The sequence below is a fragment of the Schistocerca cancellata genome, chromosome 5 (assembly GCF_023864275.1).
Source record: "Schistocerca cancellata isolate TAMUIC-IGC-003103 chromosome 5, iqSchCanc2.1, whole genome shotgun sequence".
NCBI classification, from domain to species: Eukaryota; Metazoa; Arthropoda; class Insecta; order Orthoptera; family Acrididae; genus Schistocerca; species Schistocerca cancellata.
Window position 1 is genome coordinate 366,903,681 of NC_064630.1, and position 27,802 is coordinate 366,931,482.

The following is a 27,802-nucleotide window of genomic DNA, read 5'->3' on the forward strand; positions in this document are numbered from 1 at the left end:
GTTTATGGAATAAAGATATAAAAGTGTTGAAATTAAAGTGGCAATTGCAGTAACAGAAGCAAAGCTTGCAGAAGATGACAGATGACTCTTCAGCTCAGACAGAACAGCAGGTTGCCAAAGTACAATGCCTTGATGGAGAAATCTGGGACAGAGGAAAATTAGGAAGTTAAATAGGCCTAGTACATGTGTAAATCAGTTTAAGCTACCTTAGCGAGTAGGTGCAATAGAAAAGGGGTTTGCAAATAATTTTTGTTTGGTGTCTGGATACGTTCGAAATTTATATATATATAAACCCTCATGTTCCTTATTAATTTTTATTTTCACTTATGAGATAATGTGAAATGCAATAGATTGGTGGAACTGTATTTATCTGCAGTCTTGAACCAGGTTTTTAAATTTATATTTACACAGGGAGCAGCTTATGCGGAGAGTGTCTAGAAGGGGCGCGGATATTAATCTTGAGTGAGCAATATTGGTTCTTCAAGAAATTCATTATTGAAAATGAAGTTTCATTAACATAGTAGCCAGGCAAATGGGTAATTTTTTGCAATTTCCATATTGTTCTCAGCAGATGAAATTTGGCAGATGAAATTTTATATGTTTGCAAGGAAATGTGTTCCTGCAATTCTATTACCTCCATTTGGAGTAAATTGTTGAAAAGGTAGAAGAACCTCACAACCACATCAGTCCTTTCTGCTGCTGGAGAAACTTCAGGAGGCAATTTTAAGAATTGCAGCAACTTTATTTTTTTATTTGCCAAAAATGTTCAGGCACTAATAAACATTGTTGTTCTGCAGTAAGTAAGAATGACTGAATCACACTCAGATATGAACTCTTGAACTCTTTGAACTGTCTGTGATGAAGAGCAGAATGAGACCTTATAAAATTAATCACCTCTATCGAGCTGTCCATTACTTCTTTCAGAGTGCCACTAAGTTTTCCGCGAAGGGCTTCTTGGCGAATAATACTCTGGTAAGATAGCAGCTCAGCATTCTTATCCTTGATTCTGTTTTTCAGGCCCTTTTCTTTGCCGATCACTGGGGCACTGTCAGTTGAAAGTGACACCATTTTATGATAACTAATATTTGATTTTGTCAAAGTCAACAGAAACCTTGAATGAATCTTCTCCGCAAGTCAGCAATATTGCTAATAGTTTTTCCCTAAATTCTTTACTTTCAATAACCAAAAATCATTTGAAAGTAGAATTTGTTCGTCTTCAGTGATGTCACATCATTCATCAAGTGGTATGGCGTAGCAGGAAACTGTCTGCAGAAGTTTGAGCAAATTACTTTTATTGTCAGCAGCCAAAATTTTGGTTCTTCTTGGATTTCTTCTTGCCGACAATGGAATACTTCGGTTGCGGCGCTCTTAAAAGTGTCGCAGCCGCTCCCAACATACATTTTTTTAATAACTCAGATTCTGAAACTGGCATCTGTGTTTATTAAGCATCCAATACGCATGCAGCACTGCTTCAGTAGATTTTTCTTGCCCGTTCATATAGCAGTTTAGTAAAGCCAGTTTTATTTTTTAAGAAGCTAGATATGTTTCTCTGCATAAGCTTAAATACTCTGAGTAAAATTTTGATGACACTAGTGATGAGTTTTTTCATAATGTCACTTTAAATTGGCACTTCAACAAGAGCGACAGTTTTGTTGCATATGAGGCAAACTGGAACAGGTCAAGGCCTATCAGGTGATGTAAAACAATATTCTTCAGTCCATTCAGTCAAAAACTTCTTAGTGTCACTATCAACTTCACACTTTTTAGCAGTCACCTAGATGCAAAAAAACGTTATAAGCCTTGACAGTAACAAAACAGTTTGAGAACAGCTCTGTTCAAGATCGCAACAACTGTAACGAAGTGATGATGAAGTTTGTGTATTGTATTTACAGGATGATAGTTATTGAACTGTATGAAAATAAATAAATTAGTTACAGACTACAGTGTTGGGTTATGACATGTTCAATATGCCTGCCATCATTGACGACGATGTGGCACAGTAGAATATTGAAATTCTGCATGACCCACTGAAGTGTTGGAACATCGATGCTGTTGATAAACAGCTCTTTTCAGCTCAGCAATGATTCTGGGGTTATTGCTGCACACCTTGTCTTTAATATAGCCCCACAAAAAGGAGTCGCATGTGTTCAGATCTGGAGAATATGCCAGCCAATCGAGACCCATGCCAGTGGCCTCTGGGTACCCCAGAACCAGAATACGATCTCCAAAGTGCTCCTCAGGACATCAAGCACTCTCCTGCTTTGATGGGGTCGAGCTCCGTCTTGCATGAACCACATCTTGCCGAAATCAGGGTTACTTTGGGTAATTGGGATAAAATCATTTTCCAAAACTGTCACGTATTGTTTGGCAGTCACTGTGCCATCAAGGAATATCACACTGATTATTCCGTGACTGGACATTGCACACTACACTGTCACCCATAGAGTGTGAAGAGACTTCTTGATTGCGGAATGCGGATTCTCAGTCCCCCAAATGTGCCAATTTTGCTTATTGGTAAAACTATCCAAATAAAAGTGGGCTTGAAACTTCCTGGCAGATTAAAACTGTGTGCCGGACCGAGACTCGAACTCGGGACCTTTGCCTTTCGCGGGCAAGTGCTCTACCACCTGAGCTACTCAAGCACGACTCACGCCCCGTCCTCACAGCTTTACTTCTGCCAGTATCTCGTCTCCTACCTTCCAAACTTTACAGAAGCTCTCCTGCGAGAGGAAGGTAGGAGACGAGATACTGGCAGAAGTAAAGCTGTGAGGACGGGGCGTTAGTCGTGCTTGGGTAGCTCAGGTGGTAGAGCACTTGCCCGCGAAAGGCGAAGGTCCCGAGTTCGAGTCTTGGTCCGGCACACAGTTTTAATCTGCCAGGAAGTTTCATGTCAGCGCACACTCCTCTGCTGAGTGAAAATCTGATTCTGGAAAAGTGGGCTTCATCGCTAAACCATACCATAATGCGCATACTAACTCCCATCATGCCCTGCAGCAAACCGCCCAGTTTAAACATCCTACCGCAAACCGTTTGGAAGTTATGACGATTTTATTTCGTATAGTTCAATAATTGTTACCCTGTTATTTTGCTCTTTATAAAAATACTGCCACCTCCCACAAAGTGCATGCCATTCCATAATAAACGAATTGCTTCCATGTCTGTGTATGTTGGTGCACTGCAAAGAGTTGCTTCCATATTACAGGCTGCCACATTGTATACGTGTCCAGAAGATAAAATTGAAATTTCACACCGAAGTTTCATAAAGTGGCATTAGGCTTTTGTTAAAGTTGCATGCTCTGATTAAAAGACGATTCATATGTTGCCAGAGTCAGAGATCGATTAATAAAATTAACTACTTCATTCCATAAAATTCTTTGGGTGTACAGAGCTGCCCCCATCTTTCCTGTGCTACAAAATGTAGCAACTTTGTATTTAATCTACATACTAACCATTAACAACTCACATCACTCACACAACTACTAGCAAAATAGTATAAAATGATAAGGGTGGAGCTCAACTGAATTGTTATACACAAGAATATATTTTTAAGTAATTTGCTTGGGTAATTTACACTTTCAAATAAATTTCGGAGGGCCAAATAAAGTCATCATGTAGCATTTACTCAGAGAATGTTTTAAAGATTTATTATGTCTTCCTGTATTGATGAACTGAAAAAGATAAGATGAATTTTGTCCATGGATACTTGCGGGAAGAATCAGGTGCATGAGCTGTCATAACTACATAAAATCGGAATAGCTCTCTAGCATTCAAAGACATTTTCTTGTTTTGGTAATGGATTTCAACCAAAAAATAGGCAGTGAATTCAGCATTATTGAATACAGGGTCAAATCCACATACCAGCATCACATCAAAGGAATGTGTAAATACTGGGACAAAAACTCATATCTGAGGACCAAGTAGAAGATAAAGAGTAAGAGTTTGGCTCCACAATTAGCAGTTGCAGAAGAACTGGCTACGATTATATGTTGAGATACTGAAACATTTGTTTACTGTGAGTAAAATTGAATCAGTCAATCATGAGCGAAGCTGTTAGACCAAAAGTACTAGGAATGATGGGAAATATTTGGGGTCATGAAATAGTGAAGATCATTATTTCCAACATGATGTGCTCCCACAATAAATTATGGATGAAAAGATAATAAGCAGGGGGAGAAGCAGCTGCACCAGTAAGAGAGAAATTTGTCCTGGGGATTCGGTCAAGAGAGACCAGCTGTTACACTAAATATGGTAGCAAGAAGGAAGGTATGAAAGAGTATTTGAGAGAGCTGGAAATAAACATATGGGTGCTTTGACCATTACCTGGGTCAGGAAGGGTCATGGAGATGAATAAAACCATACTGGACAGACTTTAACAGACAACATCCCTGACAAAGTATTACAAGATTTGTGCTACGAAGAACAGGTAGGAATTAAAGAGCTGATAATGCCTATTGTGGAAACTAAGTGATAAGATTGGAGATCAGCATGTTGACTGATATTGGCTGTGCAATGTCAGCCATTTGATCATAATTTTATCAGTAACTAATGGAAATAGAAAGACCACCAAACATTCCCTGTGTATGAGAAGAGATATGCAAATTCTGTTCGAAATAAATGTAGGAAATGAAGGAATGAAGGTAACTAATTTTTACATTGCAGTAGATGAAACATTAACAACACATCTTTCTGCTCCCCTATCTCTTTGTAAATTTTGTCCTTAAGGTAAACAGATTGAGCTCGAAAAGAGCAAATATTGATTTTGATTGTGTAATTAGGTATTTGGTGATGGAGAGGAGAAAAAAATTGTGTTATTTGGACAAGATGTGAAAAAGGAGTAATGCCAATGAGAACTACACTTAAGCAGTCGTATAATTACAAATTAATATGGTGTGGCAAGTGTGATGGGAAGTGGTTCAACAACTCTTCCACAACAGTGAATATTTTATGGATAATTCTGTTTTGTGCAATGTATGGTATAATTTATTATTATTGTTGCAATAATTGTTTCAGTGTAACGAGAAATTATTTAGACTGGCTTACATGCCTTCCCTGGGGTTTAACAAGTGAAGAAAACTTGGACATAGAAAGAGCAATGGAAATCTTGGATGAAGATCACTATGGTATGGAAGATGTGAAGAAGAGAGTGCTTGGTGAGTTTAGATTCTCTATGAAAGTAGTTTAATTTATAGTAAAAGGAATAATTAAAAGGGTTTACTCACAGCAGGGAGGCTTGTTACTCTGCATCAGAAGGACTCACGAACAAGAAATCGCTTTACTTGCCCAGCAGTGGGATCTTGGAATATAGTTGTTGTATATTAAGTATGTGTTTATGTGAATGGTTCTTCTGATGTGTAATTTTTAAAACCTGCTGTAGGATGCCCATGACTGCTGTAGAAGTTAATTTTTTACAATGTTGGCTAGTCAAATAACAAGCATTCGTTTTATGGTATATACATTCTACAGTTAGGTAAAGCATGTTACTATGTTTATCTCCTGTTATTCATAGAGCCTTGATTACATTTTGGATGAGTACTGTCTTGTGCAAACTAAAGGGTGTAAAAAATTTGCATGGCACCTATGATTTTTATGCTGTGCCTTAGTAACTTGTGTCTCTCTCACTGTTGTTGCTACACGTTCACATTTCTGAGTCCTCTGATTAGGTATGCATTCATACACATCCAGCATTATGGTTGTAAGTTTGCTAACATATGATGGGGATAATGCACTGAGACAGATCCTTCAAAGACCGTTGTACATGTCTTGTGTCTGTCCTAAAAATCAGTATTACAAAGACTTAACTTGTTATGGCAATACCAGCTGGTGAAGCATGCATATTCATCCAGGTAAAGCGTGCACATTCATCGAAGTATCTGAACCTTATCTTAAATAGGTATCAAAAACAAGGGTCATTATGAATGTACAGCCAAATGCTGTAGCAAGAAAAAGGATCCTAAAAAAATTGATGCGCGGAAGATAAAATGAAAACCAATGGCTTGTGTTTCTCTGAAGTCAAATATGCCTGCCCAATCTGGAAAAGATCCGCCCATGTGGAAAAAGTAGATATTGTGCTGTGTAGTAGCTGATTACAAGGAGACACCAGCTCCCTACAACCTGTACAAACCAGCAAACACTTCTGCTTCCACAGTGCACTGACCACCTCATAAAATACAATGGGAAATCCAGACAGCCCCTTCACGAAAGGCATGCCATTTATTGGTCAGAGGAGACATTTGTTGTACCAGAACTAAAATGAAGAAAGACTCTCAGTGAGCAGTTGTGATACTAATGAAGACCAGCTTACCAAGATTGGGACCTCAATGATGAATACAATGTTCTTTTTGAATGTGACCAGGTCTAAGACATTAAGCACATCTTAGAGTGCCTTGCTTTTTAAAGTGTCCTGTTGCATGGTGGATTAAGACAGTGATAGAGTGGCATGCTTTAAGTACCTAACACTGTATATTGGACAGGAACTCAATTGAGTACAGTTTGAGGACAAACTTCATGCATGCTGTAAAACTGCAAATGTGCTTTTGTGATGATTGAAAAATACAATGGAAATGACATTCTGTGGTGATTAAATAATACAATTGAAAATACCTTATGTGGCAGTTATGTTGCCAATGCACACAAGGACGATGTCCTAATTGTTGGTAGAGGCGATTAGCAATGATAGCAGGGCCTTCCAGATCAGTGGTTGCACAGCATTGCCTGGGACTCCGGTGACAGCCAAGACGGCAGTGTTGGTGCCCTTGGCATAGTTTCACTATGTGGCTGGTGATCTGTCCGAAAGCTAAAGTTGAGCTGGCTGTCGAGGGACTTGGCGGTGACCTAATTACTTACGTGGAGGAACACAGGCGTGCAGCCATGTGGACACATTTTTAAGTTCTCCTTTATTAGGTATGCATTCATACATATGATTTAAAGTTGTAAGAACACGTAATTAACAGAAGACTGAACTCTCACAATGGGTTAATTGTAATGCATAACTACATAGGTTTTGAAATGCTGATCATAGGCTGTATATAAGAATGAGAAAGCCTGTTATTCAGTTGTAATGTACACAAGACATCTAGTGACATGGCTTGCCCCCCTCTCACTCTCTTGTACCTTGTCTCACAGTGCCAAATGTTCTGTTCTCAAACAAGGTGATTTCTTCTTTATGAAGACTCAATTTTTTCCCAGTACTTAATAAAACATACACATTTATATTTTGTGTGAAATGACCCTAATGTGCCATACACTATCTATTGCAAGCTTTTGTGTGTGTGTGTGTGTGTGTGTGTGTGTGTGTGTGTGTGTGTGTGTTATAGATCTCTGATGTTTGGTGTTCTTTATTTGACAGAATTTATTGCTGTAAGCCAGCTCAAAGGATCAACACAAGGCAAAATCTTATGTTTTCATGGACCTCCTGGCGTGGGCAAAACAAGCATAGCACGCTCAATAGCACGTGCTCTCAACAGGGAGGTATGTAATTATTTCTTATAGAGTGATTAATAATACTAATTGTACCTGAAACAGCAGCTTCACAGTTTACAAATTCACTTACCTCTCCAGCTTGGCTGTAAAAGAATGTTGTAGTTTGTAAATGTGACTGGCCCCTAAAAAAAGCCTTATTGCAGCAGTTCCCAACCTTTTACGACTCACAAATTCCTTCTACAACGATCTGTGTTGGGTGAACCACTTGCTTTTAAATATACATACAGTAGACATTCATAAAATTCAGTTCCGAGCAAAAGATTTAATAACCTTAAATTAATATAAAACCTTAACTTAAAGTTACAGCTTAAAAGTTATGCAACATGTGGGCCTGGTTTCCATTATAACTACTCGCCTCTTCTTTGGAATTCAGTGAGAAGGTTGTGCCTGAAGTCAGGAATCATAGAAGTTAAATTAAGTCTCAAATCACTTCCAGCACAAAGTCTGTTTCTGTATTTATTTTTTAAATAGAAATGAGAAGAAAACAACTGTTCGCACAACTGTGGATGAAAAGGGTTATAAAGCCATTATGGCTTTATTTGCTAACACTGGAAACTCCTTTAAACTTAACCAAAAAGCAATTAATGACAAACTTTTCTGTAACTGAAAACCAGTTACAGAAGGTTGCTCTTTTTCATTTACGCTTAATGTGTATTCTAAAACTGTTCGCTCTTCAAAGGGATTGTGAATCCAGTTGTTGTTATTGGACATAGCAGGGAAATATTCTCTGAAGTTTTTTCGTGGGTCTCTTCAAATGTTCTTTAACCGTGTTCTTGGCATTTTTGTCCAAAGAAAGATGATTGTCCACCAGGAAGTTATGAAGGGTATCAAAGCACGTAGTTTGATTCCTGTTGAAATACATTTCCCAAAAATTAATTTTGTTAACGACGATTTGATAATGTCTTGCGCAGCATAAATGTTTATATTTGAGCTGTGGAGACATAAGTTTAAACCATAAGTTTTGAGAAAATGTCTGCCAAAAAAGCTAAAGCCTGAATCCAGATTTCACCTTCCTTGTACTTAGAGTTGTGATAGGTGTGGCTGGTGAGAAAAATGTAAACTTCGTCTTAAGTTCACACAGTCTGGAAATAGTTCTACTTTGAAATAGCCACCTAACTTCAGTGTGCTTTGCATTTCCTCACAAAGAACTGCGTAGATGTAGGGATTTGTAGGGCGAGCCTTAATAAAATTAATTATTTTCACTGCATCATCCAGCATAGATTTCAAACCATTATGCGTGTGTTTAGAAACAAGAGCATGTCTATGAATGGAACAGTGTGTCTAAGAAGCATTTGGCACTACCAGTTTCACGTTGGCAACACAGCTGGCATAGCACCCTGCCATAGATTTTGCACCCTCTGAACAAATACGTGCACAGCGAATCCTTTCTATTGAATTTTTGTCAAAGTATTTGTCGGTTAACTTAATCTATCTCCTCCCATAGTGCTCTCTTTTAATGGTCTGCAGAATAGTAGCTCCTCTTCTACAGACTCCCTGTGAATATAACAGACAAAAAGTAATAAATTATTAAATTGGCAATATCAGTTGACATGTCAAGTTGAATAGCAAAAGAACAGGCACAGAATCTTTCCATAATTTTATTTTCAACATAATTTAACATCTATTTAATCCGGAGGTTGATCGTATTGTCGGACAGTGGTATCATATTGACTTTTTTGTGAAAGATTTTCCAAGCGTTCATTGTACTACATTATTTATACATAGCAACACTATAACTTCAGCTATTCAATGGGGTTTTCAGTCATAACAATTCTGTAACTAACACGATAAGAAGCTTCAAGAACATTCTTTGTGTCACTGTTTGAACCAGATACAAAAGCACTTAAATTATATTTCTGCTCCTTAGCTTTTTGTATTAAAAAAATCAGAATATTTGTTTATATGGGTGGGGTGTTCAGTTTTTAAATGGTGTTTAAGAAGAGAAAGTTTCTGACTACTAGTAGCAAGAATGTCACCACAAACAACACACTGTTGTCTTTCACAATCCCTGTCACGTACATATGAAAATCCAAGCTTAATGTTATTATTATTATTATTATTATTATTATTATTACAATGCCACAGTAACAGGCCTAATCTCGAAACCTGCCATTATGGAAAAGAGTTTTGATGAACCACTTGAAATATTCTGCGAACCCCGTGGGAGTTCGTGACCCACAGGTCGAAGGGGGGGGGGGGGGGGGGGGGGGGGAAGGAAACACTTGCTAAGATAGTTTTGGTGTTGTGTTGTCTTCATTGGATGACATATTATAATTTAACTCATTGTTTGTTTACACCATGTGTTTGAGATTCAGATATTTACTTAAGGTAATTGAAAGCTGCATTAGAGATATTTTTTGTGGACTCTGTTTGAATTCGCGTTTCACTAATTATTGTTGCTGTCACTTTCAGATGAAAATACACTCTCTTCAGTTGAGTTGTACATAGCAATGGCTATGTCAGTGGAAGAATTACAAATTTGTAGATAAGTAAAGGAAAAACATTACATTATTATGAAAAGGAAAGTTGACACTCACCAAACGAAACAGTGGAGATGCCGAGTCGCAGATTGGCACAACAAAAAGACTGTCACAATATAAGCTTTTGACTGTCAGATCTCTCTCTCTCTCTCGCGCGCGCACACACACACACACACACACACACACACACACACACACACATGAATGCAGCCTCTGGCAGCTGAAGACAGCTTCAGTGTGTGTGTGTGTGTGTGTGTGTGTGTGTTGTGTCATCTATTTTCGACAAAGGCCTTGATGGCCGAAAGCTTATATTGTGACAATCTTTCTATCTGTGACTCAGCATCTCCGCTAAAACACACACACACACACACTCACACACACACACACACACATGTATGTAGCCTCTGGCAGCTGAAGACAGCTTCAGCCACTGTGTGTGTGTGTGTGTGTGTGTGTGTGTGTGTGTGTGTGTGTGTGTGTGTGTGTTTTGTGTCATCTATTTCCGACGAAGGCCTTGATGGCCGAAAGCTTATATTGTGATAATCTTTCTATCTGTGACTCAGCATCTCCGCTAAATGGTGAGTGGTAACTTTCCTGTTCATAATATTGTTACATTCCATCCTGGATTTTCCATTGTTTGAATAACAGAAAATTTTAGGCATGTTGTATTTATATGTGAGCCCATTAGGACTACGCAGAGTACTTAGTGGCTCATACTTTTTTCATTCTTTTGGTGTGGGCTTCTTTTCTTTCTTGAGACCACATTGTTCCAGTCTTCTTCTTTGGTTTCTCCTCTTGGTCAACTTGCCACTTGTGAATTTTGGAGCTGAAGATTACCCTGTTTTGGATATCCTCTGGTGTAATTCCTGCTAGTTTCAGATCTGTTTTGATTTCACCAATCCATTTCATTGGGTCTGTTTTAGATTTACTCCTGTTTTCATAGAATTCAACTATTTGATTTGTAAGTCTGTCCGGATTCATTCTTTTGATGTGTCCATAGAATCTTAATCTGCATTTTCTAATGTCACTGGGAATATTAGAGTATTGTTTGATTTCCTGTTTGCCTCTGAGCCGATACTGTTAATCTACAAGTTTTGGGCCTAAAATTTTTCTTATGATCTTCCATTCCTTTTTCTGAATGTTTTCTATGTCTGTTTTCCTGTTTAAAATTAGTGTCTCTGATCCATATAGGCATTCTGGTTTTATGACGGTAGTTTTGTGCACTTGGAGACACATTTTTTCTTGTAGATATCTTGAGTGAGTCGATAAGCAGTGTCCATCTTTTGGCATCTGACTTCAGTGGCTTTCATTTCTATTCCATTTTCCTGACTCGTTTCACCGAGATATTTAAATTGTGGGACTCGTTTAATTTTGCAAAATTTTGTCTCCATGAATTTTGGTGCTTGTTTGTTGCAAGTCATATACTCCGTCTTTTCAAAAGATACTTTCAGGCCGACTTGTTCCGCAGTTTCTTTCAGGAGTTCAATCTGTGTTGTGGCTGTTGAAACATCGCAAGTTAGGGTGGCTAGATTGTCTGCAAATGCTAAGCAATCTACTGTTAATTTTCCTCTGCCGAGAGTAATTGGTTGGTCAATCTTGAGGACTGATTTCAGTTTGGGCCATTCTTGTATCACCTTTTCAAGGAAGCAGTTGAACAGTAGTGGAGAGAGTCCATCTCCTTGTCTTACTCCTGTTTTTATCTGAAAAGGTTCTTAGATTTCCCCCATAAATTTGATTTTAGATTTTGTGTCTATCAATGTCTGTTGTATGATTGCAAGAGTTTTCAGATCTAAACCCTGTTCTTTTAATATTTGGAACTAAATACAGGCCTCCCCCCTGACTTTTCTACCCATTATGGGCTTCCGCTGTTGACATCCATGTTACTCCTATATGTTTCCTAATGTTGTCTGTTCATCTTCCATTTTTCATCTTCCATTCGCTCAAGTCTTAAAATTCAGAAAAAGCTTCCATCGACCATTCATTCTCGTTTGTGTTTGTCCTGTCCACCTCCATTTCATTTTCATTACAGTAATAATTATGTTATCTGATCCAGTGTGTTTTCCAATCCTTTATTTGTTTTCCTGTATTTTATAATTATTCCCAACACACATCTTTCAATCTACTGACCAACCCATAGTTTGTTAATATTTTTTGTGTTTACATCTCATTGTCATAAGTCAAAACTGATGATACACACTTACGCAAACAATGTGTTTCAGTCACATCAGTAGCTCTGCAAGCTTAGTTTTATCCCTATATACAGTATATTATTGTCCAGTATATTATTGTCAGGCCCCCCTGTGTCGGGCCTCAGTGCCCAGAGACAGTGACCATGTGTGAATGTTTGTGTATTTTCTACATCAAAAGGAGGACTTCATTCAAAAGCTTAAATATAAGAAGCAGAACTTTGTTGTTGTTGAAGGATAATGTCAGTAGTTGTGTGTCTTGTTTCGTGTGTTCTCAGGTAGTTGATGTTTCAGTGTTATAATTTGTATCATTTAATTCTTTCTTGTTCACAGTATTTTAGATTCAGTGTTGGAGGTATGACTGATTTTGCTGAGATTAAAGGACACAGAAGAACCTATGTAGGTGCTATGCCAGGAAAGCTGATTCAGTGCTTGAAGAAAACAAAGACAGAGAATCCTCTTATACTGATAGATGAAGTGGACAAGATTGGCAAGTAAGGTCTAGTCTATAATATGACCACTGTTAAAATCTAAGAGATATGAAATTTAAAAAAGCAAAAAAGTAGCACGAGATCAGTTTGTGAGGTAAAGGCTTAGTTCTGCTATTCATTTAGTGGGGGAACATCCCAGCTTCAGTAAGGAGCTTACCATCAGACTTCTTGGACCTTGCCTTTCACAGTCAGTGTTGGTACCACGTGAGCTTACAAGCACAACTCCCACCTCAGTCTCACAGCTTCAATTTTGTTAGTACCTTTCTGCTGCTTTCCAGGTTTCACAATAGTTGTTCTCAAGAGGTTCTTTAAGCAACACTTCTGGAAGGAAGGATGTTGTGAAGAGCAGGCTTAGCCCTTGCCTAGGGCTTGTTTGCAGAATGATTATTTCATGTGCACTATTTTGGAACTTCCTGTCAGAAAGGAAGTTGTGAGGATGGGTCACGAGTTGAGTGTGGATAGGCCTAGTCCAATTTGTTAGTGTAGCGGCTGTGAGACAAAGCTCTGCATTTGAGTACCAATCTGACACAGAGTTTAAATCTGTCAGGAAGTTTCTGTACAGTGCACAATGCAATACAGACTCATGTATGTAGCCATCTTTTTTATTAATATAAATCTCTGTCCTCTGTAGTGATCAGATGACCGTTCTTACACTGGTGTTATGAGCAAGACACCTCTTTTGTGAGATGATGGCCCCAAACTACTGTTTTGATATTACTTAACATGCTGAATTTGTTAGTCAGCCCACAATCATGTTTGTGTAATTTAGTGAGTTGAGTCATTTCTTGTGTGTGTGTGTGTGGGGGGGGGGGGGGGGGCTGTGTGTGTGTGTGTGTGTGTGTGTGTGTGTGTGTGTGTGTGTGTGTGTGTGTGTGTGTGTGTGTGCATGCTGACGTTTCCCCATAAGCTGATGGTTTATTTGTGCTTGTGAAGAGCATTGAGCATTATGGAAGAGAATTCTCATGATATTTATGTTGTCCAGCCCTCCAGCAAAACTTCAGTTTTATGGCTTTTACCATTTGTTATTCCAATTTCCCGGCCCAATGAGCTTGAAACCCTGCTAGAAAACACAGGCCTAGATGGCAACCAGTAGGTGGTGCTCCTAAAATTTTCAAGCACTGCTGTCACCGTCTCAGCGCTACGCGTTGGCCCCACTCTCGTGCCAGCCCATCGCTGCTCGCAGCTGTGCTGTAAAGCTAGCTGCCCAAGGTCCCAGACATCTGTCATGTTCTGACTATGCTCTTGTATTGATCTTTGCACTCATTGGTGTTTGGTTCCTGATATTGCTATGCCTAGGCGCTCTATTTGGTTCTCTCTCTTGACTTGTTATTCTGCCATGTTGTCTTCATTGTCTGTCCACCATTGTTGTTGTCTTTCCATGTTTTTCGGCATCTCACCATTGATGACCTCGGCTGGTCTGCCAGCATCTCCTGGTCATGTGTGATACGGTACTATAATTATGTAACTCCATACACAGTATATTGTAAGTGAGCAACAAAGGAAAAAGAGGATGGGCTTAGAGGGATGGATGGGACAGATTAACTGAAGTTATCATTTAAGAAGAGTATTGGTAGGACATAGTTTTATTTTCATTAATTGCATTCCTCCTACTTGCAAAACTTACATAGCTTGTGTACATTAAGTCATTTTGTGAAGTACTGGAAAAATAAGTAAAAGATTACCAAGACTCAAAAATTGTCATTTACTAAACTGAATGTTTTGTTAGAAATGCTTGGAGTTGCTGCAGCCCAGTGTGTTTTTTCTTCCTTGCTTTTAAGTTGTAGAACTAACTCTGTTCTGCTGCATCACCTAGTACTCATATATCTATTTATCCAAGGGTCATCCATTGACATTTATATAGCTTAATAACATATTATTTTTTGAGTTCACATAACAAGATATTAAGACATTTATGATTTGATTTTTAGGGGTTATCAAGGAGATCCCACCTCGGCATTGCTGGAAGTATTGGATCCAGAACAAAATCACAATTTCTTAGATCATTACCTAGATGTTCCTGTAGATCTTTCAAAGGTAACTCACATGAATTTGCATTATCTAGAAAAATACACTTGTATTATGGTGAGCACATTTATGAAATTTTATTTTTCTGCCAATTATATTTCAGGTGCTTTTTATTTGCACAGCCAATGTTACAGAAACAATTCCAGAGCCGTTGAGAGATCGGATGGAAATGATAGATATGTCAGGTTATGTCGCTGAAGAGAAGCTTGCTATATCAAAACAATATCTTGTTCCCCAAGCAATGGCAGAGTGTGGTCTAACTCAGGACCAGGTATGATTTACTTTTACTCAAATTAGATGTAATTACTACTGTGTGAAATAAGTAGTTTGTGATATGTTTAAATCATATAATCTGCTATATTAACAAAATAGTATGACCCATAAATCTCTTATAAATGCTCATTTTAATGAAGAATGCCGTTCAGTCCACACAATAGAATACCAAGCAACAGCATCTACAATAAGAAAATAGCAAGCTAAGGAGCATATACAGTTAGTTCATTGTGTGCTGTAGAATCACTCATTATAGCTATATGTGGGTTAAAGAGAAGTAAAATGCTGTCGTCAACCTTTCTGTCAAAACCCTGACCTTTGCAGACATCTCAGTACTTTCTAAAGGCCTCACATTTAGCCCAAAATTTAAGTGCAGCTATGCTGGACTTGTACAGTGCTTTCATTCCTTTATGTGTTGTCTGCTGGGGACACAGTTCTTTTCCATGCACTCCACTAATAATAGCTAGCCAAAACACCAAATAGAACCTGTTCAAAACAGTTCCAACCTCCCTCCATCTGTGATCCTCCTCCTCTTCTGCCTAGTCACCTTTCAGGAGTTCCTCACTACTAATCTGGCCTCACCATCTTTTCCTAAATATCCCCACTGTTGTCATGAATTGTGGTGACTGTGTGAATGAGGATCTCCACCAAGTTCTTGACACCTCTGTATGTAAACCTTACAAACATGATCCCATCCCAGAAGCCGTACACGACCACTCCTCAGGGCCTTGGGTCCCTCCTAAATCCTGACACCTGAAACCATCTCCCTCCTCACACAAGGAACCTCTTGGACTCCTAGCTTTTACATACTCCCCACTGCACAAACCCAACCAGACAATTTCCCCCACTGGTCGTCCCACTGTGGCTCGTTACAATACATCCACAGAACGAACTTTTGCCGTTGTTGACCAACACTTCCAAACTATTGTCTGTAATCTCCCTTCTTACATCCAAGACACTGCTCACTTCCTTCACACCTTTTATCACTTTCTGTCCCGTTACCTCCTTACTCCTTGATGGTCACTTCGCACGTGATGTCCTTATAGACCAATGCCATGCCCGTGACCTTATGGCCTTGGAACCTTTCCCAGTGTCATCCTGATACCAAACCACCATCTCTTTCATAATCCTTGTGGCCCACCACTTCAATTACTTCACTTTTGAAGATCAAATCTGTAAACAAATCAGTGCTGCTGCTGTGGGTACTCACATGGCACCATCCTTTACCAAGTTAGTTATGAGCCATCTGGAGGAATACTTCCTTATGTCCAGTCAAAACTAAAACCTCTTTTTCTGGTTCAGATTCATTGATAACATTTTCATGATTTTGTATCATTGTGAGGACAACCTCACTTTCCTCCATATAGTCCGCCGCTCGTGGTCTCGCGGTAGCGTTCTCGCTTCCCGAGCACGGGGTCCCGGGTTCGATTCCCGGCGGGGTCAGGGATTTTCACCTGCCTCGAGATGACTGGGTGTTTGTGTTGTCCTCATCATTTCATCATCATCCAGGAAAGTGGCGAAATTGGACTGAGCAAAGATTGGATAATTGTACGGGCGCTGATAACCACGCAGTTGAGCGCCCCACAAACCAAACATCATCATCATCATCATCACTTTCCTCCATATCCTCAACATGCACTCCCAAATCCACTTCACCTGGTCCTTGTCAACTCAATGAGCTTCCTAGATGTTAATCTCACCTTTGAGATGGCTCCATAAATATGTCTGTTCATATCAGCACATCAATCACCAATACCTCCACTTTGACAGCCATCACCTGTTCCATGTCAGAAAGTCACTTCCGTACAGCCTCTCCCCTGTGGGTGCCATATCTGCAGTAGAAAGCAGGAGTTGTCAAATGTGCTAATAACATTGTCAGTTCCTTTATTGACAGCCAGTATCCTACCCATTTGTCCCATGTCATCTTCTCCTCTGACACCGGTAATCCTGTTAAACAGTCACTGACCACCACTTCTCTGAATACCCTGTATCACTCCAGCCAGGAAAAGCTCAACCACACCCTTCATTAGGGTTTCAACCACCTCTCGTCATGCCATGAGGCGAGTGATATCCTACTGTAAATACTAACCGTGTCCCCTAAAGTAGATGTCCTTGTCTGTCCTTTTTCCAATCTTGCTTGCACCCAGTCCTACACCCCATGGATTATTTCCTAGTGAATGACCGAAGTGCAAGACTTGTCCCATAGACCCAACCACCACCTCCTACCGCAACCTAGTCTGAGGCATTTTCAACTCTTTAAAAGGCAGGACAAGGTGAAAGCAGCTGTGTTATATTAGCTATGCAGCAATTGGTGTGCAGTATTCTATATGGGCATGACAGCTAACCTAATGTCTACTCACATGAATGGCCACCGCTAAATGGTGGCCAACCATGAACTTGACCATCCATTTGCTGAACATGCTGCACACCACTACATAGATGGCTTTAATAGTTGCTTCACTATGTATGCCATCTGGATACTCCCTTCCAGCACAAATTTGTCTGAAATAGGCGGGTGGGAATTGTCTCTCCAGCATATCCTCATTCTCGCAATCCCCCTGGCGTAACCCTCTGCTAACCTGTTCCTTTTCTCTTCTGTTGTCATTCCTACCACTCTATTCCTGTCCAGATTTTGTACAGCCGTCTCCCACCACTCTTCCTCCCCCCTCCACATGTGGAAATTATCTATCCCCCTGCCCCCTCGTGCCCTTCCTCTTTCCCCACTGCCTATCCACCCTTATCCTCTTTCTCTCCCTATCTCCATTTACACCTCAACCATCCTCTATTTTACCCCCTCCCTCTCCCCACTGTGCCACTTTCTATATCTCTTATATGCTGTACTTCCACAGAAAACTCCTTTCGTCTTGTTGTGCAGCCACAGAGTCATCTGTCTCTCACACTCCTTCCTTGCACTACGCTGCTTGTGTTCTTCCCAACCCCTCCCCACAACCATCAACCAAGGCAACTGCTCTCAGTGATGGCTGTGGTAGAGTGTGAGTGTGTGTGTGTGTGTGTGTGTGTGTGTGTGTGTGTGTGTATGTGTATGTACATTCTACTAGAAAAAGAACCAGAGCTTGAAAGGTAGTGAACACTATTTCCTGTTATATGTGTCTGTGTACAAACGCTAGTCTGCTATGGGTGAATGGTTGCCTTTCCGTTACTTTATGTAATGTAATAGTATCGTATAGATTATATGTGAAATGGATATGGAGTTGTACTGGCTTGAGACTTAATCAGCCAAACACTACTCATATTATTCAATACAATTGATGTATTTAGAGACAGTATTTCTGGAAACTGTACAGTTGACAGTAGGCATTAATGATTTTTTCTACTTGATGCATACAAAACATGAGACATACTGAGATAGCTGCAAACTGAAGAACATCAAGAGAAATCCAAATAGTTGCAAACATGAAAAGCAAATTAACATGTTAATTTTTGTTTTGTTGTGCATATTTCTTACAAATTCAAAAGACATTGTAACTTCATATGGCTTTCAAAAGACATTGTAACTGCGTATGACTTTCAAAAAACATTGTAACTGCATATGGCTAACCCCCCACCCCACCAACCCTTCCCCCCTAAAACACACACACACACACACACACACACACACACACATATTTGGTAAGTCACATCATCTTTGTTTTTATATATATATATATATATATATATATATATAAGCTTTCGCAACAAACTGTTGCCTCATCAGGAAAGAGGGAAGGAGAGGGAAAGACGAAAGGATGTGGGTTTTAAGGGAGAGGGTAAGGAGTCATTCCAGTCCCGGGAGCGGAAAGACTTACCTTAGGGGGAAAAAAGGACGGGTACACACTCGCACACACACACATATCCATCCTTCTCCTTCCCTCTTTCCTGACGAGGCAACCGTTGGTTGCGAAAGCTTGAATTTTGTGTGTATGTTTGTGTGTCTGTCGACCTGCCAGCACTTTCATTTGGTAAGTCACATCATCTTTGTTTATATATATATATATATATATATATATATATATGAATATAATAGAGGGAAACATTCCACGTGGGAAAAATATATTTAAAAAGAAAGATGATGAGACTTACCCAACAAAAGCGCTGGCAGGTCGATAGACACACAAATAAACACAAACATACACACAAAACTCTAGCTTTCGCAACCAACGGTTGCCTCGTCAGGAAAGAGGGAAGGAGAAGGAAAGACAAAGGGATATGGATTTTAAGGGAGAGGGTAAGGAGTCATTCCAATCCCGGGAGCGGAAAGACTTACCTTAGGGGGAAAAAAGGACAGGTATACACTCGCACACACACACATATCCATCCATACATACAAGACACAAGCAGAATGTCTGCTTGTGTCTTGTATGTATGGATGGATATGTGTGTGTGTGTGTGTGTGTGTGCGAGTGTATACCTGTCCTTTTTTCCCCCTAAGGTAAGTCTTTCCGCTCCCGGGATTGGAATGACTCCTTACCCTCTCCCTTAAAATCCATATCCCTTTGTCTTTCCTTCTCCTTCCCTCTTTCCTGACGAGGCAACCGTTGGTTGCGAAAGCTAGAGTTTTGTGTGTATGTTTGTGTTTATTTGTGTGTCTATCGACCTGCCAGCGCTTTTGTTGGGTAAGTCTCATCATCTTTCTTTTTAAATATATATATATATATATATATATATATATATATATATATATATATATATAATAGAGGGAAACATTCCATGTGGGAAAAATATATTTAAAAAGAAAGATGATGAGACTTACCAAACAAAAGCGCTGGCAGGTCGATAGACACACAAACAAACACAAACATACACACAAAATTCAAGCTTTCGCAACCAACGGTTGCCTCGTCAGGAAAGAGGGAAGGAGAAGGAAAGACAAAAGGATATGGGTTTTAAGGGAGAGGGTAAGGAGTCATTCCAATCCCGGGAGCGGAAAGACTTACCTTAGGGGGAAAAAAGGACAGGTACACACTCGCACACACACACATATCCATCCATACATACAAGACACAAGCAGACATTTTGATATATATATATATAATAGAAGGAAACATTCCACGAAGGAAAAATATATCTAAAAACAAAGATGATGTGACTTACCAAATGAAAGTGCTGGCAGGTCGACAGACACACAAACGAACACAAACATACACACAAAATTCAAGCTTTCGCAACAAACTGTTGCCTCATCATACCAAGCAGACATTTCTGCTTGTGTCTGTGCATGTGTGGATGGATATGTGTGTGTGTGTGCGAGTGTATACCTGTCCTTTTTTCCCCCTAAGGTAAGTCTTTCCGCTCCCGGGATTGGAATGACTCCTTACCCTCTCCCTTAAAACCCATATCCTTTTGTCTTTCCTTCTCCTTCCCTCTTTCCTGACGAGGCAACCGTTGGTTGCGAAAGCTTGAATTTTGTGTGTATGTTTGTGTTCGTTTGTGTGTCTGTCGACCTGCCAGCACTTTCATTTGGTAAGTCACATCATCTTTGTTTTTAGATATATTTGTCCTTCGTGGAATGTTTCCTTCTATTATATATATATAATCTAATAACAGAAGGAAACATTCCACGAAGGAAAAATATATCTAATAACAAAGATGATGTGACTTACCAAATGAAAGTGCTGGCAGGTCGACAGACACACAAACGAACACAAACATACACACAAAATTCAAGCTTTCACAACAAACTGTTGCCTCATCAGGAAAGAGGGAAGGAGAGGGAAAGACGAAAGGATGTGGGTTTTAAGGGAGAGGGTAAGGAGTCATTCCAGTCCTGGGAGCGGAAAGACTTACCTTAGGGGGAAAAAAGGACGGGTACACACTCGCACACACACACATATCCATCTACACATATAAACAAATATGATGTGACTTACCAAACGAAAGTGCTGGCAGGTCGATAGACACACAAACATACACACAAAATTCAAGCTTTCGCAACCAACGGTTGCTTCATCAGGAAAGAGGGAAGGAGAGGGAAAGACGAAAGGATGTGGGTTTTAAGGGAGAGGGTAAGGAGTCATTCCAATCCCGGGAACGGAAAGACACCCTCACAACATCCCCACAACGGCCCCATTAAGTTTTATTTACATTCCCTCCGCAAACATGCCTACGCCCTAGCCAGATTACGTTCCCATATTTTATTTACTCAGGCTTGTCTGACATTTGGCATTACCCCCAAAGGCCTCACACTTAAAGTTCCCATCTCTAGCTGTAACCCTTCTTTCCATCAGTCCCTATACCAGTTCCAAACTGAACAATCCATAGCCTTCACCCACTTAATCCTTCACCTACACATCAACTCAGCCAATGAACACACCCTTCAACTCCTATCCTTAATAAAAGTCCTCAATCTTTCCTCTCCCACATTCACACCGGCTGTTCAGAGCATCCTTCTACAGGCCAACCGCAAATTAGATCAGCATGCCACCCTCCACCTCAAAAAACTATCCAATCTCCTGGTTTCCCATGTCCGGAAAGGCAACTCACTCGCCCTCCGCAACCTTTCCAGCAAACCTCAACCTCCTCTCATTTCACACAGACCCAGTCTCTCCCATCTACTCAATCTCCCACTTCTAGCTCCACTCCCCCCAAAACCTCAAAATTCTTATCAACACAATCTGGAACCACAACACCCTAATTCAGTAGTTAACCTTTCCTCCAAACCTCTCTCCCAATCCGAAACCTCTGTCCTATCCAAAGGCCTCACCTTCAGCCCTACTCCCAGATTAAACCAAACAGCCCTCGTCAAAGATTTACTGTCATACACTCGTACTCTCTGCTGGAAATATCACTTTGCCACGAAGAAAAATAATCCTAATCCTACTCCTAATGATCCAACTCCCCAAGACACTATCCAAATTGAACCCTGCCTGGAACAGTTCCATCCTCCGTCACAGCGGGACCCACCTCCTCTTCCTCAAAATCACCCTCTCCAAACCTTCCAGGAATTTCTCGGTTCCAGCCTTGCCTCTCAATCCTTCTTGAAAAACCTTATATCTACTCCCAACATCACCATTGCTGAAGCCCAGGCTATCTGTGATCTGAAGGCTGACTGATCCATCGTCGTTCTTCCGGCGGACAAGGGTTCCACGACCGTGGTACTTGATCGTCGGGAGTATGTGGCTGAGGGACTGCGTCAGCTTTCAGACAACACTACATACAAAGTTTTCCAAGGTAATCCCATTCCTGATGTCCAGGCAGAGCTTCAAGGAATCCTCAGAATCTTAGGCCCCCTACAAAACCTTTCACCTGACTCCATCACCCTCCTGACCCCACCACCACCCCGCACCCCTACCTTCTACCTAGTTGCTAAAATTCACAAACCTAATCATCCCGGCCGCCCCATTGTAGCTGGTTACCAAGCCCCCACAGAACATATCTCTGCCTACGTAGATCAACACCTTCAACCCATTACATGCAGTCTCCCATCCTTCATCAAAGACACCAATCACTTTCTCAAATGCCTGGAATCCTTACCCAATCTGTTACCCCCGGAAACCATCCTTATAACCATTGATGCCACATCCTTATACACAAATATTCCGCACGTCCAGGGCCTCGCTGCGATGGAGCACTTCCTTTCACGCCAATCACCTGCCACCCTACCTAAAACCTCTTTCCTCATCACCTTAGCCAGTGTCATCCTGACTCACAACTTCTTCACTTTCGAAGGCCAGACATACCTACAATTAAAGGGAACAGCCATGGGTACCAGGATGGCCCCCTCGTATGCCAACCTATTTATGGGTCGCTTAGAGGAAGCCTTCTTCGTTACCCAGGCCTGCCAACCCAAAGTTTTGTACAGATTTGTTGATGACATCTTCATGATCTGGACTCACAGTGAAGAAGAACTCCAGAATTTCCTCTCCAACATCAACTCCTTTGGTTTCATCAGATTCACCTGGTCCTACTCCAAATCCCATGCCACTTTCCTTGACATTGACCTCCATCTGTCCAATGGCCAGCTTCACACATCTGTCCACATCAAACCCACCAACAAGTAACAGTACCTCCATTATGACAGCTGCCACCTATTTCATATCAAATGGTCCCTTCCTTACACCCTAGGTCTTCGTGGCAAACGAATCTGCTCCAGTCTGGAATCCCTGAACCATTACACCCACAACCTGAAAACAGCTTTCGCATCCCGCAACTACCCTCCCGACCTGGTACAAAAGCAAATAACCAGAGCCACTTCCTCATCCCCTCAAACCCAGAATCTCCCACGGAAGAACCCCAAAAGTGCCCCACTTGTGACAGGATACTTTCTGGGACTGGATCAGACTCTGAATGTGGCTCTCCAGCAGGGATACGACTTCCTCAAATCCTGCCCTGAAATGAGATCCATCCTTCATGAAATCCTCCCCACTCCACCAAGAGTGTCTTTCCGCCGTCCACCTAACCTTCGTAACCTCTTGGTTCATCTCTATGAAATCCCCGAACCACCTTCCCTACCCTCTGGCTCCTACCCTTGTAACTGCCCCCGGTGTAAAACCTGTCCCATGCACCCTCCCACCACCGCCTACTCCAGTCCTGTAACCCGGAAGGTGTACACGATCAAAGGCAGAGCCACGTGTGAAAGCACCCACGTGACTTACCAACTGACCTGCCTACACTGCGAAGCTTTCTATGTGGGAATGACCAGCAACAAACTGTCCATTCGCATGAATGTACACTGGCAGACAGTGTTTGTGGGTAATGAGGATCACCCTGTGGCTAAATATGCCTTTGTGCATGGCCAGCACATCTTGGCACAGTGTTACACCATCCGGGTTATCTGGATACTTCCCATTAACACCAGCCTATCAGAACTCCTGAGATGGGAACTTGCCCTTCAGTATACCCTCTCTTCCCGTTACCCACCAGGCCTCAACCTGCACTAATTTCAAGTTGCCGCCGCTCATACCTCACCTCTAATTCAACATCATCTTTGCCTCTGTACTTCCGCCTCGACTGACGTCTCTGCCCAAACTCTTTGCCTTTACAAATGTCTGCTTGTGTCTGTATATGTGCAGTTGGATGTGTGTGTGTGTGTGTGTGTGTGTGTGTGTGTGTGTGTGTGTGCGCGCGAGTGTATACCTGTCCTTATTTCCCCCTAAGGTAAGTCTTTCCGCTCCCGGGATTGGAATGACTCCTTACCCTCTCCCTTAAAACCCGCATCCTTTCGTCTTTCCCTCTCCTTCCCTCTTTCCTGATGAAGCAACCGTGGTTTGCGAAAGCTTGAATTTTGTGTGTGTGTTTATTCGTGTGTCTATCAACATACCAACACTTTCGTTTGGTAAGTTACATCATCTTTTTTTTTTAGATATATTTTTCCCACGTGGAATGTTTGTTTGGCAATATTAAATTCCTGACACAAAAAAAAGTTGAACTTCAAAAATACAGATGCCCCCTTCTCCTCCTTACACCAACTATTCCATACACAAATCTCTGTTTCGAATCTTGAAGCATATAATACCACAAAGGAAGGTGTGTGTGTGTGTGTGTGTGTGTGTGTGTGTGTGTGTGTGTGTAAAACATATTACATTAATAATTTGTAAACAAGCTCCTTCTATATCACTATGATTTGCTACACAAATTGCCTACAGAACATGTAACTGGGTCAACATTAATTTAAAGCATCTATGTTTCAGATAACTCTTGAAGACAGTTCGCTTAATACTTTAATAAGATCGTACTGTAGAGAGAGCGGCGTGCGGAATTTGCAGAAGTACATCGAGAAGGTGAGCGAGTATATTTTGCTAGTTAAGTTTTCCCATGTGTGATTTTTTGTTTTCAGGAAGGTAGAACATTAATGCATGTAAGTGATATGTACTTAACCGTTTAACTGGAGGTCAGTTTTGTAGGGAGCACCATTACATTGGGGACCCACCTCCAAAGTAGCCTTTCTCTTGAAATTTGAACCTCATGTCCAATCATGATGACATCAAAGTAGCCTTTCTCATCTCAAAAACCTCCAAATAAATAAGGCGGTTGGCTATGAAAGCAAATGTTTGGGTGGGAGTTTCAGTGTGGCACACAGTTTTAATTCATCAGAAAGCTTCAATACCTGGATACTTGTCAGAATAATAAAAACACCAACCATCCAAAATAGTATCTTTGTGAGGTGACCACACTGTTCCTGAATGTTTTGTGTCTTTTGTTTGTTACTGTGGTGAAGCAGACTGTTCTGCAGGGCATATGCAATACATATGTAGACTTGATTATTGGTACCTTTGTGGAAACATATGTTAGTCAAAATGGTTGGCTGTTTTGGCTTTAAATCAAGGCAGACTATTGGATATGGGAGTGAGTATTGAACCAGAAGTGTTGAGTGTGATGTTGGCTTACATAATATTTGGTAGAACGAAATCAGCCAAAATTAGTCTTGAGTGAATATTAATTCTCAGTGACTGGGTTCACTGAGCAGTGGAGTGTCACCAAGAGTCTGAAGAGTTGAGGTGACACTAGTAATGTCCAAAATTAACCAGCATCTCAACCAACTTGAAATCATCTGACCCAGCCGGTTCATATATGGCTTCCATATAAAGAAGATTAGGTGCGGAACTGCCTACTTTCTAATACAAGGTGACCTTGTAATAAGGTGGACTTCACTTTCATAATATTTTATTAGTCATATTCTTACTCTCCAAGTATAATTACAAGTATTATATGTGCATTTAACATTATATTTTATTGGTGTTATTCAAGAACAAAGGTGCAATCTTGCACTGTGATAATTCTTCCTCATCTACACTTTTATTCCTTTATTCCTCTTCCATTTATGGTTTGCAGTCCACATTTCATGTTTGCACAGTAAATTCTCCCAGTTTGTAGATTATCTTCTTCTGTATTTGCTAGAGAAGACCAGCTATATACAAACTAACAAACAAATATTAGGTGTTCACGCTGCCCTTTTCTCGAGGGCATGTCTTTTGTTAGGATTCAGTCATTAATTCCTTTTTAAAAAATTAACATAAAGGCATTAGAACTTGCCATCAATAACAGTATTGCATAGCAATGTTCAGTGAGTGAACTGATGACATTCAAACAAAAATTTAGTAATAATCACCCCAGGGCATGCAGTACTTCTACACCCAACATCTGCATCTTACTTATTGAATGAAAATGTCATAGTTCTTTACACTTGTCAATTATCAGGATTTTCTCAACATGGAAATTCATTCATGTCAGAACAATCCTTGACACAGGAAAATCCTTTTCTGACCTGATTTGTCCAATAGCATTGCTCCCCCATATGATAAAAATGCATCCAGTTGCTTCTGTTACCTGCACCCCTGCATTAAACCCAAAGCAGACAATATATCCCAAGTGTTATTCCGCTTACAAGTATTTTATAACACTTAAACAGCTTTCATAAGACTGAAGTATGCAAAAACCACTGCATGGCAAGTACTATAACTTTAAGTAGGGAAATGACACGTGATAAATACACATCTAGCAATCAACAAGCATTGTGTAACTGCACAGTGTTCACTCGATTTATCAAAGGTATTTTGGTCAGAAAATCAAACTACAAGAAGAAACAATTTAATACTATAGTAAGAAACACTTTAATGCTGACAATGTGAGAGCAGAAAAGTGCTGAAGTCTGCCACACTGCTATCATCTAACCAGGTGTCAAGGCACCTGTCGATGGGTGGCCAGTTGTCACTGTCGAGCGAGGAAAATCGCACGCATAAGCTGTTGTGATCTTGACACACAGTTATGAGGTTTTGCTATTATTGGTTGAAATGTGTCATGTTATTTTTGGTATATAATTTGCAAATTATATATTTGGTCACTGTTGTTAATTAATTTCTGACATGGTGTACGATTCACTGTCAGAATTTACCAGTATTTCTTCTGTGTATCTTCAGACTTTGTCGCCACTGCAACTTCATCTGTGCTAGCTGCACTTTTATGAAATGACACTAAACTCTTATTTGACATGTATGCATATATTGCCTCTTGTTACACACATAAGAACATTTCATTTATACATTACTTACAGGTTGTAATGTAAAAAGCATGTCATGACATTCCGTGTAACCTATATGACATTCCGTGTAACCCATAAGACTATCGGACAAACTCTTCAGACTTAGCACATCTATCGTGACAATGCTGATGTGACAATCCTCTCTTCCATGGACCCTCAGTGCACTTCCTAGGCGAGATGGCAGTGGCCTAGAGTAAACTTCCTAACAGCAAGTGCCACAGTACACAGACAACTATCCACATCGCCCTGACTGGTAGATAAGCTGTGTCCATTCTAACTCATGAAGATGCATGTAAGAAATACAAAAATTCTCCCCACAGAATACCAATCAAAATGGCATACATAACCAACATGAAAACATACTCCCAAAAGTCACGGACATCAGTCATGGTATATCACATCACTTTCCTTGAAGTGATATTTACGCTTCATTTCCTCCCACTGAGACAAATGATGTCATGACATTTCTGTCATCTAAATAAACAAAGGATTTTCTTGAGTATTGAGTTAGAACAAACTTTTTATGTTCTAACATTGAATAGTTACATAAATGGAACCATATACAAACTTCACTTTTGAGATATTAAATGTTCTTTTACAGTATTTATTTTATGAAATCCTTTACCATTGCAACATAGTACCATCATTTATATTTTACACATGGATTATCCACATAGACTGATATTCATTAATCCCTGTGTTATATTTTCCACTGAGTAACTTGGGCTGAATGTACCTCAGCGCCTTCATTAGTCATTTAGTCCTTCCTTATGAACTGTCATCCACATCTGAAGCTATAGTCACTGCAGTCAGTGACTAGGAACTGATTGTACTTCATTTCTTTTGATGTTATCTGCTTGAATTACTCACCCAGAAGAACAGCAAACAAATTGC

At 40.3% G+C, this 27,802-nt stretch overlaps 1 protein-coding gene across 1 annotated transcript in view; it reads left to right on the forward strand.

The window, feature by feature from the left end:
* LOC126187774 (lon protease homolog, mitochondrial-like) overlaps nt 1-27,802 on the forward strand; it is a 157,763-nt gene that overhangs the window by 121,260 nt on the left and 8,701 nt on the right. Inside the window, exons 8-13 of the mRNA XM_049929041.1 lie at nt 5,011-5,150; nt 7,346-7,467; nt 12,479-12,639; nt 14,565-14,670; nt 14,765-14,932; nt 24,561-24,650. Of these exons, the coding sequence (XP_049784998.1) occupies nt 5,011-5,150; nt 7,346-7,467; nt 12,479-12,639; nt 14,565-14,670; nt 14,765-14,932; nt 24,561-24,650 (787 nt within the window). The remainder of the gene's footprint in view (nt 1-5,010; nt 5,151-7,345; nt 7,468-12,478; nt 12,640-14,564; nt 14,671-14,764; nt 14,933-24,560; nt 24,651-27,802) is intronic.